Genomic DNA, 20,874 nt, shown 5'->3' on the forward strand with positions numbered 1-20,874 from the left:
GCAGTAGAGACATTTAGGTGAAGCTTACTTTTTATCTCTTTATGATTATAGACTTCCAGGTAAGCCAGATTTAGTGGTGGTATAGTTGAATTATTTCCTGTGGTAAAGTCGAAATTATATTTCTGGCAAGTGCAAGACGAGCTACTGACCACTCTCAATGCATAGAAAATATTTGAAGACATTTCTTTCAAAAATCAAAAATCCTTGGATTAAAATTTGGACAACCTGCATGTTGAAAACTCAACCCTTAACTAAACAAACCTTTCAGGACATCATGGAAAATTAACCTTCTAACTGAGGTGCGTTGTTCACCTGTTATCCTTTAGGAGTATGTTTATAGCCTACAGATAAATCATATTTTTTCTGAAAACAGATTTCTACTGCTTTAAAAATCTGCATTTGAAAATATACGTGGATATTTGCATATGACCAACATGGTTTGGGCTTCCAAGTTTTTTCCATACATATTTCCCCAAAAAAGATTTCTAATGAATCTTGTGGTCAGCAAGTTGTGGCGTTCCGGTTTCTGCCACCCCTAATTCATACGCATCTCAGTTTTTTAAATGCAATTGAAAGGTTACAGCAACAAACTGTTACATTAAGGTAGCTGGCCTTCATGTGCAAGCATATTTTCCCTAGACCTCTGCATGTCTTGTACTGCGCAGCTTGCAGCTCTGTGGTTTACTGTGTATCTGCATATTAATGTGTCCAGTTCACTTAATGGGACAGATTTTCGAAGGCTACTCAGCGTTTGTGACAGCCATTGACCCTGAGGAAACCCGCAGGACCTCAGCACCAGTTCTTTGGTTGTGTCAGATTCACAGTTACAGAAGCAGCTGAATGATGTTATGTCTGGTAGATGAGAATTAGTGTGGGCTCATATTCTTGATGAGGTTTTAATGTCCTGTAAAAACCGAGACAGAGTTAAGTCTGCCCATACAGCATTATTCACTGGTATTTCCTGATTTTTGACTGCTTAACTGGATACCATAAGGCTTCTTGAAACTTTTTTTTGTTAACGCAAGTGAATTTTGTATAGCATTTCCTCTGTTTCCTTAAAAAAAAAAAAAAAGATTGTAAGGTAGAAAGAATTAGGAAAAAACCCCACTTTGTTCCTTCAGAGATTTAAAAGTTTGAAAATAGTTTCCATGTTGCAGAAACCTAATCCCATTGTCTAGACAGCAGTGTGTCTCTTCACTCTGAGCGGAGCAGGGACGGGATCTCCTTCCTCGCACGCCGTGGAGGGTGTGGGACAGTCCCTCTTCCGAGCAGAGCCGAAGGGAGCAGGTTGTGCGGTGTCTTCCTCAGCTGTGCTTGCTCCAGAGCTGTGCTTGCATGGTCCTTCTCTGGTACATCTTAGGAGATCCACAGGAGGGAGCCCATATGCTGTGTGCACCACCGCAGCGGCAGAGGCTGTTGGCAGAGCGTCAGACTGACTTGATTCAGGAGTGCACATGTTCCGGGCTGGTTTTCCTGAGCACCTCATGGGCAAAAGGAGCAGATCGTGGGCCTCACCTCTGCGCCAGAACTGCATCATCCTTGGCTGAGACAGGTCATACCCTGACCAGTGGGTTTCCTCAGTGGCAAACCATACGTGTGGCTAGTGTGATCACAAAAGCCTCCTGGTGCAGCATCCTTGTCCCACCTGTTCTGTAAGACCCTGTACAACATTTTCCTAAGACGTTCAGCTGCACAGCACACCTCAGTGGCACGCCACAGTCAGAAAGGCATCACTTGGCACGTCTCGCACTTTCCTGAGAGATGCGTCATGCTCCATCTAAAGAGTAGAGCTCCCTGGTCACGTTTCGGAAACGTGTTTGTAATCTGGTGTTGCTCCAAAGAAACCTGTTAACATGAACTGCCTCAAGCTTAAAAACATGACAAACCTGAGTCAACTTGAATTATTCCCAGTGTATAACCTTAATGAACAATAGCCAGATACTTCTGAGGCATCACGTGTTTGGATTTTTCATTTTTCTCAGAGATGAAAAGCGTTGTGTCCACATGACGGCTCTGGCAGTGCCATTGGGAATGTGTGTGCCCTATCTGGGTGCAGGTTCTGTTGGTTTCAGCAGTGCATCGGAGGAACTGTCTTCTCGCTGACGATTCTCAGCTTAGCTGCTTCTCCACATGAGGATAATGAAATTTGGTGTCTGCCAATGCCCCACTTCCAGTGCCGTTCCACAACAGCTTCAGCCAGGCTAGCAGCTGACACTGTCCCATCTTCCTTCCCATCCCTGGTCACACGTTTCCATTCTCTTTCCAGTGCCAGTGCTGATGTGGCCGCTCAGGGAGCTGCTCTGGCTGAAAATTATCCCTGCAGAAAGAAGGGATTAATTTTTAACTTGATCTGCTGTCTTGGTTAGCTCATCACACGGCCACGGCTGAAGAGGGTAGGACTGCGACAGCACAGTCTCAGGCTGCCTTGATGCAGTCCCAGTACTGCGAGCTACAGAAAATGTGGCAAATCGAATCAAAACAGAGAAACAACTCCCAAACCCTGGTAGAAATTCAAGCAGAACCGAACAAAATTGACTCAGCTGACTGGTATCACAGCGAGTACCGCTGCAGGCGACAAGGAGGGTTTGACCCAGAGGCTGCTGTGCTGAGCACTGCGTTTCTGTGCCCCGTGGTGATGCAGAGAGCAGACCTGACAGCTCAGCAAAGTCTGCAGTGCGGGATGTCGTTCTGCTCCAGTATTTCCTTCTTCCTGAAAATACCGTGGACCACACTCAGCCCAGAGCTACTCACTTCATTTAGTTTGGGGGATTTGGAGAACCTCCAGCAGCCTTTGACTCCAGCAGAAGTTAGGGATTGTCAGCACATCTGGGATGTATTGAGTGACAAAAAGGACAATTTGGCCTCCGTCTGCAAGAGCAGAGCAGACTTACCGTAGCTGTGCGTCAAGGAATAAATTACATCTCTGATTTTAGCACAAGTCTTTAATCCCAAAGGGGGCAGTTGTCTCAAAGCAGAGTATAGACTTCTGCTGTCCTCAGGCTCCCGCTCTTTTTTCATCAGAGGTAAATTTGGTCTTGGGGAGGTCCACACATTCATGTCTGAAGCTGAACTGCCCCACTGGCATTTTCTCTAATAAAGATGAGATTAGAGTCTCTGCAAAACATTCTTCTGGGGAACTTCCAGCTGCTGTCCCGCCCTGTCAGGATTTATACTAACAGATGGTAAGTCACATTATCCAGAGTAAAAAAAACCCAAAACAACAGAAGGATGTAGCTTTCCCAAAATAAACTTCATACCTTTCTGCGTAGGACTCATTCCTACAAGTGTGTGCAAAGGGTTTGTCTGGAAGGTCAACCTGACCCTGATTGTCTTAAGTCTTCCTAATTTCTTTCATCTTCCTCGAATAGAGGATTGCCCTGGTCGTGCCAGCACTGCCTGTATCAGAACACTACTTTTGTCTTTGTCTAAGTTCATCTGCGCAACGCTTTTAACCTAGAAAGTGCCAGGACTATTTCTTAACCCCATTGAAGAAACGGACCATAGCAGAAGGAGAAAAAACGAAAACCAGGATGGCTGTTTGTCATGTTCATCATCTGAATCCCCTCTAAAGAAAGACTCTGAGAAGAAGAAGGGAATGGCAAAAAGGACAGGCCTTGAAGAGTAGGAAGGGATTGGTACACTAGCAGTGGCTAGGGGCAGAATGAAGACATTTTTGGTGAGCGGATTGCTTAAACTAGGTGAGAGGATTGCTAAAACTCAGTGAAATGATGCCAAGTGCAGAGAACTGTCTGTGTTCTGCAGTGCAGCCCATGAGCTGCAGTGGCATTCAGGACTTGCCACCTCTCTGAGATGTGATTTGGACCTGTTGGAGTGAGTCCAGAGGAGGGCCATGAAGATGACCAGAGGGCTGGGGCACCTTTCCTATGAAGACAGGCTGAGAGAGTTGGGGTTGTTCAACCTAGAGAAGAGAAGGCTCCAGGGAGACCTTATAGCAGCTTTCCAGTATCTGAAGGTCACCTACAAGAAAGCTGGAGAGGGACTTTTTACAAGGGCATGTGGTGATAGGATGAGGGGTGATTGCTTCATACTGGAAGAGGGTAGACTTAGATTGGATATCAGGAAGAAATTTTTCACTATGAGGGTGGTGAGGCACAGGCACATGTCGCCCAGAGAAGTTGTGGTTGCCCCATCCCTGGAGGTGTTCCAGACCAGGCTGGATGGGGCTTTGAGCAGCCTGGTCTAGTGGAAGGCGTCCCACTAGACTGGTTGGAACTAGACGGTCTTTAAGGTCCCTTCCAACCCAAACCATTCTATGATTCTATGACTTTGCTAGCAAACCAAACCAGCGCAGAGAAAGTCAACAGAGTCCAGGCCACGTGAAGATGCCAACACTGCGAATACACTCCATCTGCACCCAGGGAGAGTGAGAAAGGCAGCTCAAGACAGCAGGTAAATCAGACTCTGGCTGGGCTGAATTTTCTTCTGCAAGTGCTGGTCTCTCTCCTCTGAGTGTGCAGGAAGTCGAGGACGAGCTGGGTTTAAAGAAGATACTTCCTTTAAATGCTGGGAAATACACTGGACCGTTCTGGACCTTAACTGAAAAGACTGGACCCCGTGAGACTGGTACCGTAACCCAGGGATGAAGCTGTGCAGACCCTGCCTATGCAAACAGCCGGAAAAACAGAAAAGTTGTTGGTAGAAACTGTTCAGTTTCTCATCAGAAACTGGGGATGAGGTAATACTTCCTTGCTTTACTGTGAACATAAGTCCATCTTGCTTTGAAAAATTCAAAGGGTAGTTACCTAGGACATAATGATATGGAGGCCTGTGTGGTAAGTGGAAATATTACAGTAATATGTGTCCATATACCGGGGTCTTGTCTCAGTAGACAAATCAGTGTAATTTCAGGTACAACCACAAACACACAAATTTCTTTTCAGATACACTGATCAAACATTCTATTTAAATAAGAAATTTAGTCCTTCTTTCACGGTCACATCTAGAATTTGCTGTGGTCAATGTCAACCTGTAAAACAAGAACAAAATTACTCTGGATAGTCACAAAAAATGGCATTTGAAAAATCCGTGCAGCAGATGTTAAAAAGAGAGCAGTGTTAAGAAAGTCTTTGTAACAACTAGTCAGGAAAGAGTTGATTTTTTTTCAAAGCCTTTTCACCACAACTTTTAAACACTCTTTTGCTTGGAATACAAGACTAAAGACCATTATCTGCTTGTAAATAAAAAGCAGTAAATAAAGAAACTCTCACTCAGAGGCGTGCTGCAAACTTTCTGTCACTTGGGTATACAAAAATGGAAGCATCCCCCTTTTGAGACCCTAGAGGGACTCCAGTCTGACAGAAGCTGCTGTGAGGTTTCATAACTTTTGAGAAAGTGCATTGCTTACATTTTAGGGAGAGATATTTATTATACGGGAGTGCCAGTTAAAGCCAAGAGTGAAACACATGGACTCAATAAAGGCCCAATTACGTGACCTTTGCCGTTTGCCACGCTTTTAACTTGTGTAAGTTATTGATTACACTTTCATGAGATCATAATCAGAAGGTTGTTCTTTGGTAATGGTGTGCTAGAGGAGCTTTATCCTCAACTTCAAAGCTGTCCTGTGAGGCTTAAGAACAAAGGGTTGGAAGTTTGAAGCACGGCCAAAATGAATCTGTGTGCATTATCCATGTTTACCACCATGCAAGAGGTGGATTAGCTTATTCTTCGGCTGTGAACTTTCTCTCGTCACGTCAGATGAGCCACCATCTCTAAGGTTTACATTTGTGCTTTTAAAAGTATTCTGTTTAATTAAACGTAGTGTCTCCTCAGACCTCCATCATACTGGTCTAAATGCTTGTTAGTGCAATCATTTCCCTAATTGTAAGGGTTTTATTGAAATTATTTGACATTCTCTGAAAAGAATTTTCAGGCTACCTTATTAATTACAAATAAATCTATCCAGATCCTGAAAGTGCAAACAGTCCGTCTCTGTACAGACTGTACAAACTGTATCAGTCTTAATCTGTGTAAAGCTGCACTCCCAGGACCAGCCAGCCAAGGTTTTCACTTATTTTACAAGATGTGAGGGGAAGCAAATAACCTTGCAGTTTATTCTCAACGTAGATAGAGCCACATAAATGTGTTGCAGGTGCTGGTAGTAGACCTGTACAGCATTGTTTTGTTAGGAACTAACCTGATGAGACAGTATTTTAGGTTTTTTCTCTAAGGTGCAGTAACAGTTTCCCCCTTTTTTGTTAGCCTTAGGAAATTGGCATTTTGAACATCCCTGATTATGAAATCTCCACTGGAGAGAGCACTGATCTTTTGCTGAGTGACAAAAGAATGAATTAGCCCTTCCTGTGGCGGAACAAGAAATAACTTTTCAAGAGAATCGCTTTTACCAAGTCTCAGGATACCAGAACAATATATTTCATTAAATATTTGAAGATAATGAAGGCTTCTGTATCTTCTGCTTTTTTTTAAATCTGAACTCTTAATGCTATTTCTCTTTTTGGTGTATTGCTTGTTTCTCTTCCCTTCCCTAAGGCAGAGTTATCTAATTTTCATCTGCAAGAAAGCAATTTAAAGGAAACTTGTGCACCGCATATACATTCCAGCCCGGTTCATGCTGAGAAATATAATTTCTTGCTAGAGATTTTCAAGATGTAATTAAACGTGCATAGTTGTCAAAACCCTAATGATTTTGTCCCTTTTTAGCTTAATTTTCTCAAAAGTAACTCTAGTGAAGCAGTAATAAAATATGTTACAAAAAATCTGTTAAACAAGAAAATGTCTAAATATGGGGAGTTGTGTGCTCTTGCTTCCTCTTTTGTTTCCGAATAAAGGAAGGTAGAGAAGGAGTGGGAAACTCCAAGACTTTCCTCAATGAGGGGCTGTGATTTTGTTGTGACTGTTTTTGAAGAAATCCTGCATGCCACATGCCTTTGTGTCGGTGTGCTTGTACTTACCTGGAAATAGCTGTGGATCTGTTTGCCCGTATGCTGCTTTCCAAGGCTTTAGCCTTGTGGAATGGCCCCGCCGCCCCCATTGCAGGTACCTACTGCATCAAGGGATTGACCTCTGATCTAAACCCAAATTGTATTTTCATTAGCAGGCTGACAATGGAGAGGAATGTGCAATAGGCAGTTATTTCGCCCTCTGTTTCAGGTAGCCTGCTTTTCCTGCATGTGAGGAAGAGTTTCAAACTTAACACTCTGCTGGCATACTTGGATTTTTCTTTTTCACTGGTATCCCTCTCAAACCCCACTCTTTCTGCCAAGCCCTTCAGCTTCCAGTCTTGAGTCGGTTTCAAATGTCCTCTTCAAATGCTAGAGTGCTTCCAGTGCTCAAGGTCCAGTTAAGAGAAAATATCAGCTCAAAATGACCAAGTAGCCGGCCTGTTTCCCATGTCTCCCAAAGAGCTGACAACTGCCAGAAACTCAGTTGCTAAATGTAATCTAAATCTTATACTTTCTGGCCTCACCAAGCTTCCTGACAGTGATTTCTTTGTATTACTTATTTTCACAGAAATTCTTTTCTCATTACTTGGAGGAAAAGCTAATGTATTCTGCAACGATTTCTGTCCATCTCTCCTGTGCAAAGCATTCTTGGAAGCCTGCAGCGTCACCTTTCAAAATCCGAGGCTCCTTTTCATAGCAACCAAGAAATTTCTGTTTTCTACCTTTCTAAATCGTTCTGTTGGAGAATCTGATCTGCCATCCACAGTCATATGCCACAGGAGACATTAAGCACCAGTTAGTCATCTTCCATTGATAAAATCAGAGAGTTTTTGTAGCATTCTTATTATAAAACCATTAAAACCACAAGTGGTTATTGTTGAAAGTTGCATGCAGGGATTCACTCCATTGTTAAAAAAGTCTTCTTCCTCGTGCATGGATTTTGTTCAGTGCCACAGGTTTCTTAACGTGAAGAAAGCAGACATAAAGTGGAGTTGTGTGTATTTCTCCACAGCATTGTGTAATTAACACTGTCACATAATACATTTTTCTTTGAAATGGCTCATTTCGCTGAATTCTAATTTGGGCCCTTCTTTTTAGGAACACCAAAATATCTCTATTTTTCCTTTTGCGTTAATCCTGCTGCTTCAGTTCATTCCCATACCCTTAGCAGCTGCTACTGGAAAACGGGCAGGTTATCCTCTCTTCTGCCTAAGTTGGTTTTCTCAGAGCATGTTTCTGTATCACTGCGTATTGTTAAGCCTCCCACTTTGGGACTGCCTCATGGGACTGATGGCAAGTCTCCTGGAGTGTCACGCTAAGGGGCAAAAAATGGCTTACCCACAGTTTATTATCTGCTTGTCTAAGGAGGCATCATTATGTTGTTCATTATAGACTGCGCTGTAGTAACAAAACGTGCTGCTGACAAACATTCTCATACTTTGGCCAGACTCCTTCGACAGCCTGGTACGCGCAGTGCGGCTGCGGCCTCCCCTTTTTGTTGAAATGCATCTCGTTTTGCTTCATGCTTCGTCTTGGAACATAGATGGACCAACTTCTCTGACCTAATGCAGTTAATATCTTGGAGAAGCAATGGTCCATGCTGTAAACACCTAACGAACGCATACATTGCCTCCTTTTGTGATTTTATTTGTGACATATGCAGCTGTGAGCATCTGCTATGGATAATGCATACTAGAATCTTCCAGTGCGTGCATAGCCAGAAATATCCATGGATCTGGGATAAAAGGGAACTTTTTTGATGAGTTTCTTTCTTTAAAAGTAAAAAAATGGCATTAGGGTGTATTTTTCATTTAACTGATAGCAGAATAGAACATTCAGCGCTGATCTCTTTAAAATAATGAAAAGAAAATATAGTTAATTTCTTACATCTACTTGCAAATCTAACACACGTTCTCTTTTCTTTGTTAGAAAGGCTGCAGATTTCATTAGGTTATTGAGCTGTGACATACAACAGTTTAAGCTACTCTGCTTTGCTTCAGGTATTACCATTACCTCTAACCCTACACCTTTCCTGTAAAATGAAGAAAACTTAAAGCACATTCCTGTGAATGCTTTGATTAAATATGAAACAAAAACAAGGTAGGCACAACATGGCATCTGAGTGATAAGAAAACTCTAACACAGTAGATCTTGTACTGAGGATTGGAGTTCTGTAGGAATTTTAAGTGTATATAATTTAAAACCAAACTGCCGACAGATGTTTGCTACAATACTTGTTACAGGGCTTCGTTATTTTTATAACCTTTTAAATTCCTCTGATTTATAGAAAACAGCCATTTAAAGTCCATAAAAGTTAATCCCGACCATGGAATTATTTGCCTAAAACGAAATTTCCTCCCTTTGCTGAGGGCTTTGCCTACATGGGGAACTGTTAAAGGGCAGCTGCATGGGGCTACCTGCTGCCTGAAGGCAATGAGTCCCCATACTGTTCACACAAGGTCTGCAGGGGCCCTTGCCTCGGTTTCTGAGGGTCTCTAACAAAGTCTTTACACAAAAACAAAGCAAATTCTTCCTTGGGTGCTTCCTGAAGTCAAGCCAAAACCAGAAAGTCTTCCATACGGGCAGAATGTGCAAAAGTCAAAGATCAACGATTTATCTCAAACCCTGTTTCCTCCATTACCTCTGATAATACCATTTCTCCAAGACTCATCTTAACTACTGAAGTTTGCCCCTCACATACCAGACAATTCGTAGGCTGGTTTAAAAAAAAAACAGTCATAAGAATGTTTTTATGATGGAAAAGGGATTATAGATTATGGGGATTTTGCCTGTATCTCTCAACAATATCCAAGGAAATGTTGTTCTCACTACCAGGTCACTCACAATGACCACTCACAGCACACATTATGGTAGTATGGTAGTCGCTAAACAATATTTTAATTGCACAGACCTATCTCTTCAATCAACCATCATGACTAAATTTCATGCTAGGCTGGAGCGTGGTAAATATTTGCTGAGAGCGTGTTGTTTGCTTTTCAGTCATGATGATTAATGCAAGTTAATTGGCAATCAACTCAAATTACAGCAGGACAATGCTGGATATTGGATGTAGGGATTGTGTCAAGACAGATTTTTTCCAAACAGATAGGATTTATGGCAGCCAAATCTTGCTACAGATTCACAGGTTTGAGGAATTAAACTACTCTGCTAGACTGTGGTTTTTGTATCTAACTTTGATATCAAAATTTAACCAACTCAGTCCAGCACACATGATTTGCAAACATACTCTGCAGCACATGCTTCATAACTTTGAAGTCATGCTAGCTGGATCTACATGGGGTGTTTCAGGTCTTTGTAGATACTATCGTCTCAAGCAGCCCAGCTTTTGTCAACTCAGCAGGTGTACGAACCTTTGTACAGAAATGGTGAGAGCAGGTATCTCCCCCGGTGCAATGTGTGGCTTTCCTCCGGAGCAGCCTGTTGCTTGGGCAATGATGTCTCTTCCCATCTTTTGAAGGTGTGAGCAGAACGTATTCCTGCCTCAGGCACTAATCACTGCTACGCCTCTACTCTGGTTAGAGGAATTCCTTCCTTGGAAGGCAGTGAGGATCGTGGCTTATGCAGCAATCGGTCCCCTTTCCCACAGCGAACCTTCTTTTTTGTCATTGTCCTTAAGGCATTGTTTTGACTCTAGAAAATGGGATTCCAGTTCCTTTCCTGCAAATCAGGGCTCTGGCTCACAAGCTGACCTGCTACAACAGTGTGGATGGAATGGAAATAAGGGAGTGGAGCTATTTGGTCTAGTTACCAGTTGTTTACTAGAATAGTAAGAACATAATGTTTTAATATCTCAACCCATTATGACCTGGTTTAGATATAACCAAACATCAAAGCTAACCAATGAGAAACAGACAGTATGGCATTGACTCACTCACTGTACTATTCTATAGATGTGTGGAGACATATAATTATTTTTCTGAACCAAAGTTTTATTTGAAAACAAAAATGTTCACAATCTGACTTTATGGCTTGTTTTCATATTTTGGCATGGTATATTGTATTGGAAAAAAATATCTTTAATTAAGAGCAGGCTTTTGAACATTACCCCAGACTTCAATTTTCGTCTCCTTTACTGCTTCTCTCCACGTCCCCTCTCCCTCTCACATATACTCCATGTGTTTAACCCACCCTTAAAAACTTTCATCGCTTCCCTCCCTATTGTTTTGTGAGTCCTCCTCTGAGGTCTCCGTGCCTGCACAACACCTTCTGAAGCCTGTCTGTGTGGAGTGTAGCCCCTGCATGCTGTTTGGGCTCTCCTTGCCGTCCCCACGAGTGGATGTGCTGCCAGGGCTGATCAGGAATTTCATAACGACCTTTCTACCCAGCTCATGAGTGCTTTGCTGGTGCCACCAGGAGCTAAAGGCAGATGGGCTCTCACACGCTGCTGGGGCTTCTGCTCAAGTTAGCAGAGCACAGCGTCACAGAAGGGATGAGGCTGATCCTAGACCAGACAGCCTGGTCTCGAGATGATCTGCTCCACCTCTCTGCTGAAGCAGGGTCACCTAGAGCTGCTTGCCCAGGACTGTGTTGAGTTGGGTTTTGAACAGCTTCACAGATGGAAGCTCCACAACCTCTCTGGGCAACCTGTGCCAGCGCTCAGTTACCCACTCAGTAAAAAGGTGTTTTCTCAGGTTTAGAGGGAGTTTTCTGTATTGTGCCCATTGCCTCCTGACTTGTCACTGGGCAGCGCCGAGCAGACCCTGGCTTCATCTTCTTTACAACCCCTATCAGCTATTTATATACATTGATTAGATTGCCCCTCAGCCTTCTTGAGGCTGAAGTGTCCCAGCTCGCACCAGTCCCTTGATGATCTTTGTGTCCCTTCACTGGTGTCACTCCAATAAGTCCACGTCTTCCTCGTACTAGGGAGCTAGAATATCACAGAAGAAAAAGGACAGTTGTCTGGCTAAGGACATTGACTGCCATCTTGTAGACCTAAATTAACTACCATTTATCAGCCCAAAGTTGATAAGTGATAAACCCAAAGTGATAAATTTTGGCTTTAATCTCACTTTGTTTCACTGTTTTAGCTAAAAAGCAGACGTAACAACACTGTCTACTATTAGTGAGTTGCTGGATGAAGAAACATTTTTGCCAGTGCCCATGCTAAGGTCTCAAGTGCTTTTCTGAGAGCAGCAGGTACAATTACCTGTGATCCCTCATAAGCTTTAGAGTAAATGGAAGCCAGACTTTAGGGAAAAGGCTCATTTCCACTTGCTCTGCACACCTGCAGCCATGCCATTGACAGTAGTGGAAGTCTCCAGTGACTTGCTAAGATGCATACATCTCAGCTGTACGTGGTGTGTACAGCTACGCTGCAGACACATGACGTCACTTTGCATCAAATATGAAGAAATATTGAACAGATGACTTAACAGAGAGGCCAGGATCCCATGGAAGAAAGTACCAAAGCCTACGATGTGTGCCACAATGCAGGTGCATATTGGGAGAAGGATGAAGGTAGTGGAAAGTAGTTTTTTAATCATGCCAACGCCTTTTGGGGATCACCAAAACAGATCACTTACGTTGCGGTAAATAATGAGTGACATGAAGCCAACTCTGTAGGAAAGTTCTCAGCTCCACCCTTGGAACAATCTAATGAGCTGAGGTTGAACAAGGCAATGTCAGAGCTGTAAGCAAGATGTGTGTCCTGGCCTAGCACTCCAGTAACGTGGCTATTCGTTGCCTGGCACTGTTTCCCTGAGGCAATGTACCGTGCTGTGCAGATAAACCAAGAGCGAGCTGAGATAGTCTCATGCCACATTGGTGTCACACGTGTGAGTATGTCCTTTAAGCTGCGCTTGTGGTGCGGGCGGGTCATCCAGGCTCACCAGTCAGTTCCAGGAGGATTCTGCCCAAAAAACAGCTTTAAGAATTATTTTACTGTTCATACAATTTTTGTGGTCTGCCAGATGAAAGGTGTGGGTTGTAAAAAATGTCTTCTCTGTATAGCATTTGTTCACTGTATGCATGCCGTTTTCCTGGCTGTTATGCTGCGTCCTGATTACTGTACGGTCACTTGCAATCTCTGAAATAAGAGGAAATTATCTGAAAATTATGCTTAGGTGAAGAAGCACTCAGGGAAATAATAGAAACAAATCCAGTGAACAGCACAATGAAAAGTGTTGTATTTTTCTGCTGTAGTTTGTATGTTAATAGTTTGCTTCTGTGAATGCAATTAAAATCCATATCAATTTTTAATTTATTTCATCATAGGCTGAGTACTTCTACGAGTTCCTGTCTTTGCGCTCTTTGGATAAAGGCATAATGGCTGATCCAACTGTAAATATCCCTCTGCTTGGAACAGTTCCTCATAAAGCATCAGGTTTGTGCTGTTGATATTATGAATTGTGTTCCTGTAAAAAATATTCCACGGCCAGTAAAGTCTAAATATTTTATTATGAGTTGCAGTTCTGAAGTTTATTGCTGAAGAAATGCTTGCCACGGTGCTTGACACTGAACAGTTTGTGAGAGCCTTGCCTGACTGCAGCAGCAGATTTGTCTGAGCCAAGTCACATACAGCTTTTATGTGTAGATAAACCAGCAGAAACTTGTGCAAAATTGTTGCATAAAATTCCTGTGCATGAATATTATTGCTTAAATTGTGCAACTTTATAAAAACAAAATCTTTGATCGCTATAGGGAATGGTTATCAAATTATTCTGTTTCTCAGAGGCTGCAGTTTGTGGACGTTTTACTTTCAGTTGGGGTCAGCTGTTGTCATCAGGTGTTCAGCTCAGACACAAGTTCTCATTTAGGATATCGTCATTTACCACTTTTCCCTTAGTTGTGCATTCTTAGTCCTTCGCTGGGGCTGATAGCTCCACAGCAGAGGCTGAGCCCCAGCCAACATGAGTGCCCCAGAAGCACCTCGGTGCATAGTGAGCCGGGTGGAATAAAAAAGCTTTCCATCAGAGGTTATTGAATCCGCTTTGCTCTGAAGGGGATGAATAACAGACTACGTGATCTGTTCCAGGGCTAATACGTGATAGTCTCTTGCAGAAAGGGAGAAATGCACACTTGGTGATATAGTAGTGACTTAAGTGGTGTAAGTAGTGACTTAGAGATGGTGGTTTCATGATCAGCCTTAGCCACCCTAAGACCAAGTGGGATAAAATGGGAAGGAAATGAGAAATGGAACAGGAGGGTGGGACTGCAAGTGGAGCACCGATACACAGGTTTACATCTATGACCAATCTTTCTTTCTCTTCTCTTTTTCAATGTATAAATTCAGAAAGTTTGTGTTTGATATCCTCCATTTTCGGCTTGTAGTAGAATGGCATTGAAGTAATGTTGCAGCACAGCTTTTAGCTGTGGCACCTAGAATTTAACGTTAATAATTGGTCTCTCCATTCAGTGTGGATTGAATGAGTGGTATTGGGAATGGATTTGGGTGAAGAGTGCTGTAATATTTGTACCATAATTGCTGCAATTTAATTGCTTGCAAGCCCGATAAATTGTCAAGTAAAGACATTTTAAAATAACTAAAAAGCCACAAAGGCAAAGTTCTTGTTAAGCATTTATTTCCATCTCCATACAAAGCAGGTGAGATATGTGGGAAGCTCTGCACTCGGCATCTTCTAATAAAAGCTAGTTTCGCCTTTTATTTTTAACTATCTAGAAAGGCTGGACCAAAATGACCCCCTTCTGGCTGTGTTTAGGAAAACATAATCTACAAGTGCAGGGAGGCCGGAGATGAGGTCTCATCATTCCAGCAGAAGGTCTGTTAACCATCATGATGGGAGGTCTGATTAAAGCCAAAAAGGACTTACCCTGTTTGCAGCACTGGTGCCTCCGTTCCAGGACTAATACGGGCATGTCCATGGTGTTTCCTTACGTGGATCATGTGCAGCGCACCACCGCACTTAGTATATATAAGCTGTATTTAAATCCTGTTTGGCATTATAGTGAGTTCGGTGTTTAACAGCAGCTGATAATGAGTACACGTACAGTATTTGAAGCATGTAGACTATTTAGCAGTGAGCTGCTAGCATGGTGATGGGTTTTTTACATTGCCTGCTAGCTGGCCAAAATTATCTAAGTAGCCTTAAGTGAATACATGCTATAAAAGTAGTGAATGTTTGCTACTTTGTAGTTATAATTTATATGTTCATAAAACAGTTCTGACAAACCTAGTCTAGTTTGCCTGGATCTATTGCATTACCAAATAATTTTTTTACATATATGCATGTCAGAAGAAATTCAATCACAAGCTCGTATTTAGTAACAAAACAACAGTAGCAAGTTATTTCTTGAAAAAACATTTTAGCTCAAAAGATTACACTAAAGACAAGTAAGGAGGAATAAAAGAGGAAAGACAGCTGTATTTAACATGAGAGTGGGAAACATGAATGAGGATTAACTGTTAGATATCTTACTCAAAGGTAGTTTAATGCAGTGGTCTTGTCAAAATCAGTGGACTTTTAAACGTTTTTGCGGATATTTGCCTACCACCAATAAAGCATAAGGATGGCTTTATTGCTTTGGGTCCTACTTAGCCTGTATTTTGTCTTATGGCCAACAGTGGCCATAAGAAGACCTCTGGAAGAGCAAAAGGAGGGCAAGCATAGGTGATACTTCTGTTTACCCTCCAGCTCTGACTAGCTTCAGGTTGGAGGATTTCCTGAGTCTTAGGAGATTTATCATTTTTATAACCCCACATGGGTTACAGATCTCTCTCTCCAGTACTCATCCATCCAGGCTCTCTTTGAGTCCATATTATCTTCTGGTATCTCCAATTGCTTTGGCAAGGAGTTCACTGCCATTGCATCAAGATCCCGTCCTGTTGTTTCGAGTCTGGCTGCGACAACTTCGTCTGATGGGAACTAGTCCTAATTTTTCTCTTTGCCAGGCAGAAAAGTCACAACCTCCTCAATTACTCCTCATTGGATGCAACCTTGTTGTCCTTCTCTCAACTTTCTCTAATCCAGTATATCCTTAATGAGATGAGGCATCAAATTCTCCTCACATTTAAATCAGATTTAAACCACTTAGGTTCCTTAGACTCATTTGGAAATCCCGTTTCCAAATCCCAGGACTGCTACCCGATTCAGTGCTCACAACACAGGTATTGTTACAACTGGACATGTGGTAAGATGTTAAGAAGGCTGGAGAAGATGCATTTAAGTGAGAGCTTAAAGAGCTAAGACCATTCAGCTTGTCCAAAAGAAGATGTTTCAGAAAAGTGTGGGTACCTGTCGGATGAGAAGAGTCTGGCTGCTCATTTCACAGGGTAAAACCTACCAAGATCTGGTGGTTCAAACTGAGGTCAGCAAGTTCAAAATGAAGTCAGGCATTGTTGGTAGTGCCAGTGATTAACGTCTTGAACATCACACTGAGGAAAGTAAACCCAGCTATTGGTCTGTGCCCAGAAGGAATGTAGTGGCCTGTGACTGAGAAGGAGCTGGCCCCATAAGCAACCTGAGATGGCCCCTCCTGTCCCTGTCTGCACCAGCCAGCGCGGCGCTGTGCCGGTGCCACCGGCGCAAGCTGGCATGCCAGGGCTGCTGACACAGCACTGCCTTGTGTGGGTCACACAGTCCCCAGCCCACTGGCCAGGCTCAGGACACCTCCTCTCCCTGCCCACTGCTGGTGTTGACACATCAAAATGTACGTGCTGAGCAACCAAAGGTGCTGAAACTCTCTCCAGGCTCAGTTGGAGAAACAGGTGCCTTCTCCGGTTGCAACAGCACCCCGGCTCACCCTGCCACGTTGATAGAGAGGGACAGTGGGCTGCAGGGCTCTGCATGGACTTCCACTGGGGCTGGTAATTCAGAGATGTCCCTGAAGCAATCCCACACCTGAGACGGTAGGTGGCTCTGGGTGGTGGCTTTTGTGCATTAGACAGGTGGGTAAAGCATTTGCCTGCAGTGGTGAAGGCCTGTGCAAATGCACAGGAGATACTCTCATCCTGCCTCTGCTGGAGACAGTTCCGTGAACCTTGTTTTCCTGAACAGAAGGAAAAGGCATTGGCTCCCAGGCAAAAGGGATTAGACCTGCATTCTCCACATCCCAGGAGAGCTTTCTAATTGCCAGCTAAAATTCATTTGGATATAAATCACTAGGTTTCCTTAGGTTCCTTTTCAAATTAGTTAAATTTTCCTCACTCCGGCTGGAGCCCTCTGCTCTGCAGCCCTGGGAGCAAGCACTCCAGCGGATGCAGAAGCATAAATGTGCAAAAGAGGCAATTCTGTGGCTGATGGGATGATGGCTAGCTGTGTAAAGCCCTGAGCCGTGATACCCTCTCCTTGTTTTTAGCCAGCGATGGGCAAATGTAAATTGCATCTCCAATTTGGGAAGCAGGGTCCAGACCTGAGGTTTGCCCTGGTGCAGCCCTGCTCAGTGCTTCGGGAGCCCACGGGAGCTCATGGCTGTGGTTCTGGATGAAAAGGACTTTTGCTCTGTGCTTTTTGACTGTAGTGCTGTCGCTGCATGCTTAGCACCGTTCAAACAGGCATAAAAAAGCAGGGATTTGGGCAGAGTTTAGGGACTTTATTTCGTGTCTGAACCACCACAGAGCTCAGCCAGGATCCAGGTGCTTGTTGCTCATAGGAAGGCCCTTTACTTCATTTCCGTGTGCCTAGGAGTTCGGACATATAGAGAGTTCAAAAATTCAGGTGCTTCCAGGGTGGGGAGTGCTGGAATAAGGGGTTTCTGACTTGCCCGCCTCGGACTTTAGCCCTAAGAGATGCATGCCTGGTCTTTGCCTTAGGCATTCAAACCCACAGCCAGATCTCAGGGGAAATCAGGAGTTTGCCACCGATTCAGTGAAGTCTAGATATGACCATCGTGCCACCATTAAATATCTGCCATATCTTCCCGTAGCAATTTGCTCGGCAAAGCGACACACATCTGAATACAAGCACCGATTTCCTGCAGTCGTGCTGTAAGAAGGTTACTACAGTTTAAGACGTTCACTGCATTAAAACTGCATTTAATCCACTGTAAGAGTTTCCTTCTTGCCACACGGTTACATGGTTTTTGTAATGGTCTTTTAAAAGATTGGTGTAAAAGTGCTTGAACAGTGAAATTGCTTTATAACGAAAGCTGCAACAGACCTTTCCATCTGTAGGACTTACCAGAAGCTGAATGTGTTTCAGCAATAAATTATTCTGTATTATACCAAGGCAACAAATAACAAAAATGGCCCAATTATGACTTGCATAATATTTTATAACAAGCAATTTAAAACAAACCAAATGTAGGGCTGTTAGCTCAATATTCAATTCTGAAATCTCAGGCCAGCTTCAGAAGAAATGAATAAACAATTTCTGTTAGCTGGATCTAACTTATAAAGCAGCTAGGAAGAGCCAATTTTGAAGAAAAGAGATAAAATCGTTTCATCTGAAGATTATTTAAGTTCACTTGTGACAATCACAGAGGAGCATTCCATAGCTCTGAGGTATCGGGCTTGCTTCCTCATTGAAATACTCCAGATTTACTGGCCTTAATTATTTACTTGAACTCTTTGTAGTTCAAAAGTGTTTGAATATTTTTCCTGGAAAGAGAGTCTCCAAATGTCACTACACTTAACAAGTTCTGTCAGAGTGACGTGTCTCTGTCTTCTTTTTAAATATTTGTACCCATGATCTTATTTATCAGGTGTACCATCTTGCCAGCACTTTATGGAGTAAGTTTTGATTAAATCAGTATCTCATTTAAGTGTTCATAGCAATATCCAAACCAGCAAAACATACCTAAAGTAACTTTTTTTTCCAAAATGTGTAAGGTGTTTTTGCAGAAGGCGTATGAGGGCCTGCAAAATTTACACACAGAAGTGATCAACCCAGCTTTGAAAATTAAACGTAGGCTTCCAGCTTGTTTTGGTGTGTCCTTAGATACGTCCACATGAATAATCGCCTCATCTAGAAGCAAAAGTATGTTTGTGTAAAGATCGTTGTCTGTGCTGCAGGCTGTTGGGGTTATGTCAGGAAACGAGCACAGGCTCATCTGTGCTGCTGTACTTCCAGTCCTGGAGCCGCCTATGAATAAGGTGATCTATGTATCTCTGTGTTGCAGGTTTTCATCAATGGCATTACTCTGAGGCTTAAATATAAATATTACGTACATATTTTAGTATTTCAATGTATGATTTATATGTATATAGATATATACGCATGTAAATACCAATATTATTATTACTATTCTCCTTTAAGTTGTTCAGGTTGGATTTCCTTGCCTTGGAAAACAAGATGGGGTCGCCGCATTTGAAGTGAATGTGATCATAATGAATTCAGAAGGCAATATTATTCTCCAGACCCCACAGAACGCCATCTTCTTTAAAACCTGTCAGCAAGGTAACGTTAAAGAGAGGACATGCTGAAGTACTGTTAGACCTGGTCACCTAACTTTCTGATGTTTCATTCAGGATAGTGACTAGAGAAGACGGAAGTGAAGTGGTCACACAATGTGTAGCAATGGTGGTGAATGCCAGGCTCTTCTGGCTCTGTCTGTGGATCTGCTGTATATTTACCACATGCTTACTAACCTTTTTCTTACTGTCATCTACTGCTCCCTTAGCAGACTGGTTTGGAGGTATTTCTCCTCCTGTTCATAGCTCATCACATCAAGGACATTAATAGAAATGTATCATACAGGAAGCACCTGTTAGCAAATTATGTGAGGTGCTCGGAGGAGAGCTAGTCCCGTGAAAACAAGCTGAAGCTAACATTTCCAGAAATGGCACATAATTTGGAGAACTGAAATTCTGGGATCTGCAGTGGGGACACTGTCTTAAATTAATACTGGTTGGAGCCTTAGTTCAACGGTTGCTTAAATCTCAACTTGCACATCCAAACCAAATGTGAAAATCCTAAATCAGAACATTTTTGCGTAACATTTTACCTTCTGCAGAGCTCAGATGGCAACCTCTTGGTTTTGGATACAGGTAACGTGGTGGAAGCTGGTCCTCAATACTTGCGGTCATCAAGCAATACACAGGATCCACTGGTAAAAGAAGGGCAGCATGAAGTTATTGCGGTGATTACTTGGAAAGGAGGGAATCTGTTTAATCAACCAGTCTACAAAGCATAAACACTATGTAATAAGACTTTCTGGATTAATTTGATACGCTACATGCAACTATAATTATCACATTGAACTGAGGCTGTGGATATTGAAAAATCAGTATCTCAGATAAGGCAGTTCTCCCATGTTGTGTGCAATAGTATCAAATTAAGCCATGACAGGACTGATGTACAAAGAGAGAGTTTTTTATTCTTTGCCTATTAGATCTTCATTCCCATCCCCACGCTTTCTTCTCTGCACTCTTTTCTCTGAGCTAATAGGTGGTGGTGGGGCTTCAGAGATCAAGCAGCAGGAGCCGGAGCTGTTTATTCTTTGAAACCTCACTACACCTAAATAGCAAAGCTGCTTGTCTCCTTTGAAGCCTTGCTGCTGCCAATTAGCCCGGGGAACGTGGAGGAGGGGGAGAAGTGGGCAGAGAAACAGGAAGGAAAATGGGGGCTTAGTGGAAGTAAAATCAATCAGATCTCGTGTACCAAGTTGGGTGTCTGATGTAAATACAACACAGAACATTTGCTATCTTTTTTATTTTCAGTTCAGTTCAAAGATACTGAAATTAATAAACTTTGGAAATAGTGTTGGGGTAATCTAACAGAGAAAGCAGAGTTACAGGTCTGTATTGTGGAGAAATGTGGCTTAAACACAGCTCCAAACTCAGTTTAGTAGTAGCACTCATCCACGTTATTGTTTCTGCGCTATTAGTCATCGTTACTGTTGTTACTGTTTTGATATGAGATGTAACATTTAACAATTTAGCAGTATTGCATCATATGGCCTCTCAGGAAAGCTGGGGGTGATTATTGTCCCGGTGCTTTGTGCCTGGAGCCAGCTGAGAGAGGCAAGGAAGATTTCCCAAACTCTAGAGCTGGGCGGAGGAGATATTTTCTCACCTCATCTCTTCCAGCTTGTA

The 20,874-nt window shown here is 42.8% G+C and overlaps 1 protein-coding gene across 1 annotated transcript in view; it reads left to right on the forward strand.

The window, feature by feature from the left end:
* WIF1 (WNT inhibitory factor 1) overlaps positions 1–20,874 on the forward strand; it is a 47,176-nt gene that overhangs the window by 12,182 nt on the left and 14,120 nt on the right. Inside the window, exons 3-4 of the mRNA XM_063324075.1 lie at positions 13,158–13,266; positions 19,097–19,237. Of these exons, the coding sequence (XP_063180145.1) occupies positions 13,158–13,266; positions 19,097–19,237 (250 nt within the window). The remainder of the gene's footprint in view (positions 1–13,157; positions 13,267–19,096; positions 19,238–20,874) is intronic.

The sequence above is a fragment of the Chroicocephalus ridibundus genome, chromosome 1, assembly GCF_963924245.1.
Source record: "Chroicocephalus ridibundus chromosome 1, bChrRid1.1, whole genome shotgun sequence".
NCBI lineage: Eukaryota > Metazoa > Chordata > Aves > Charadriiformes > Laridae > Chroicocephalus > Chroicocephalus ridibundus.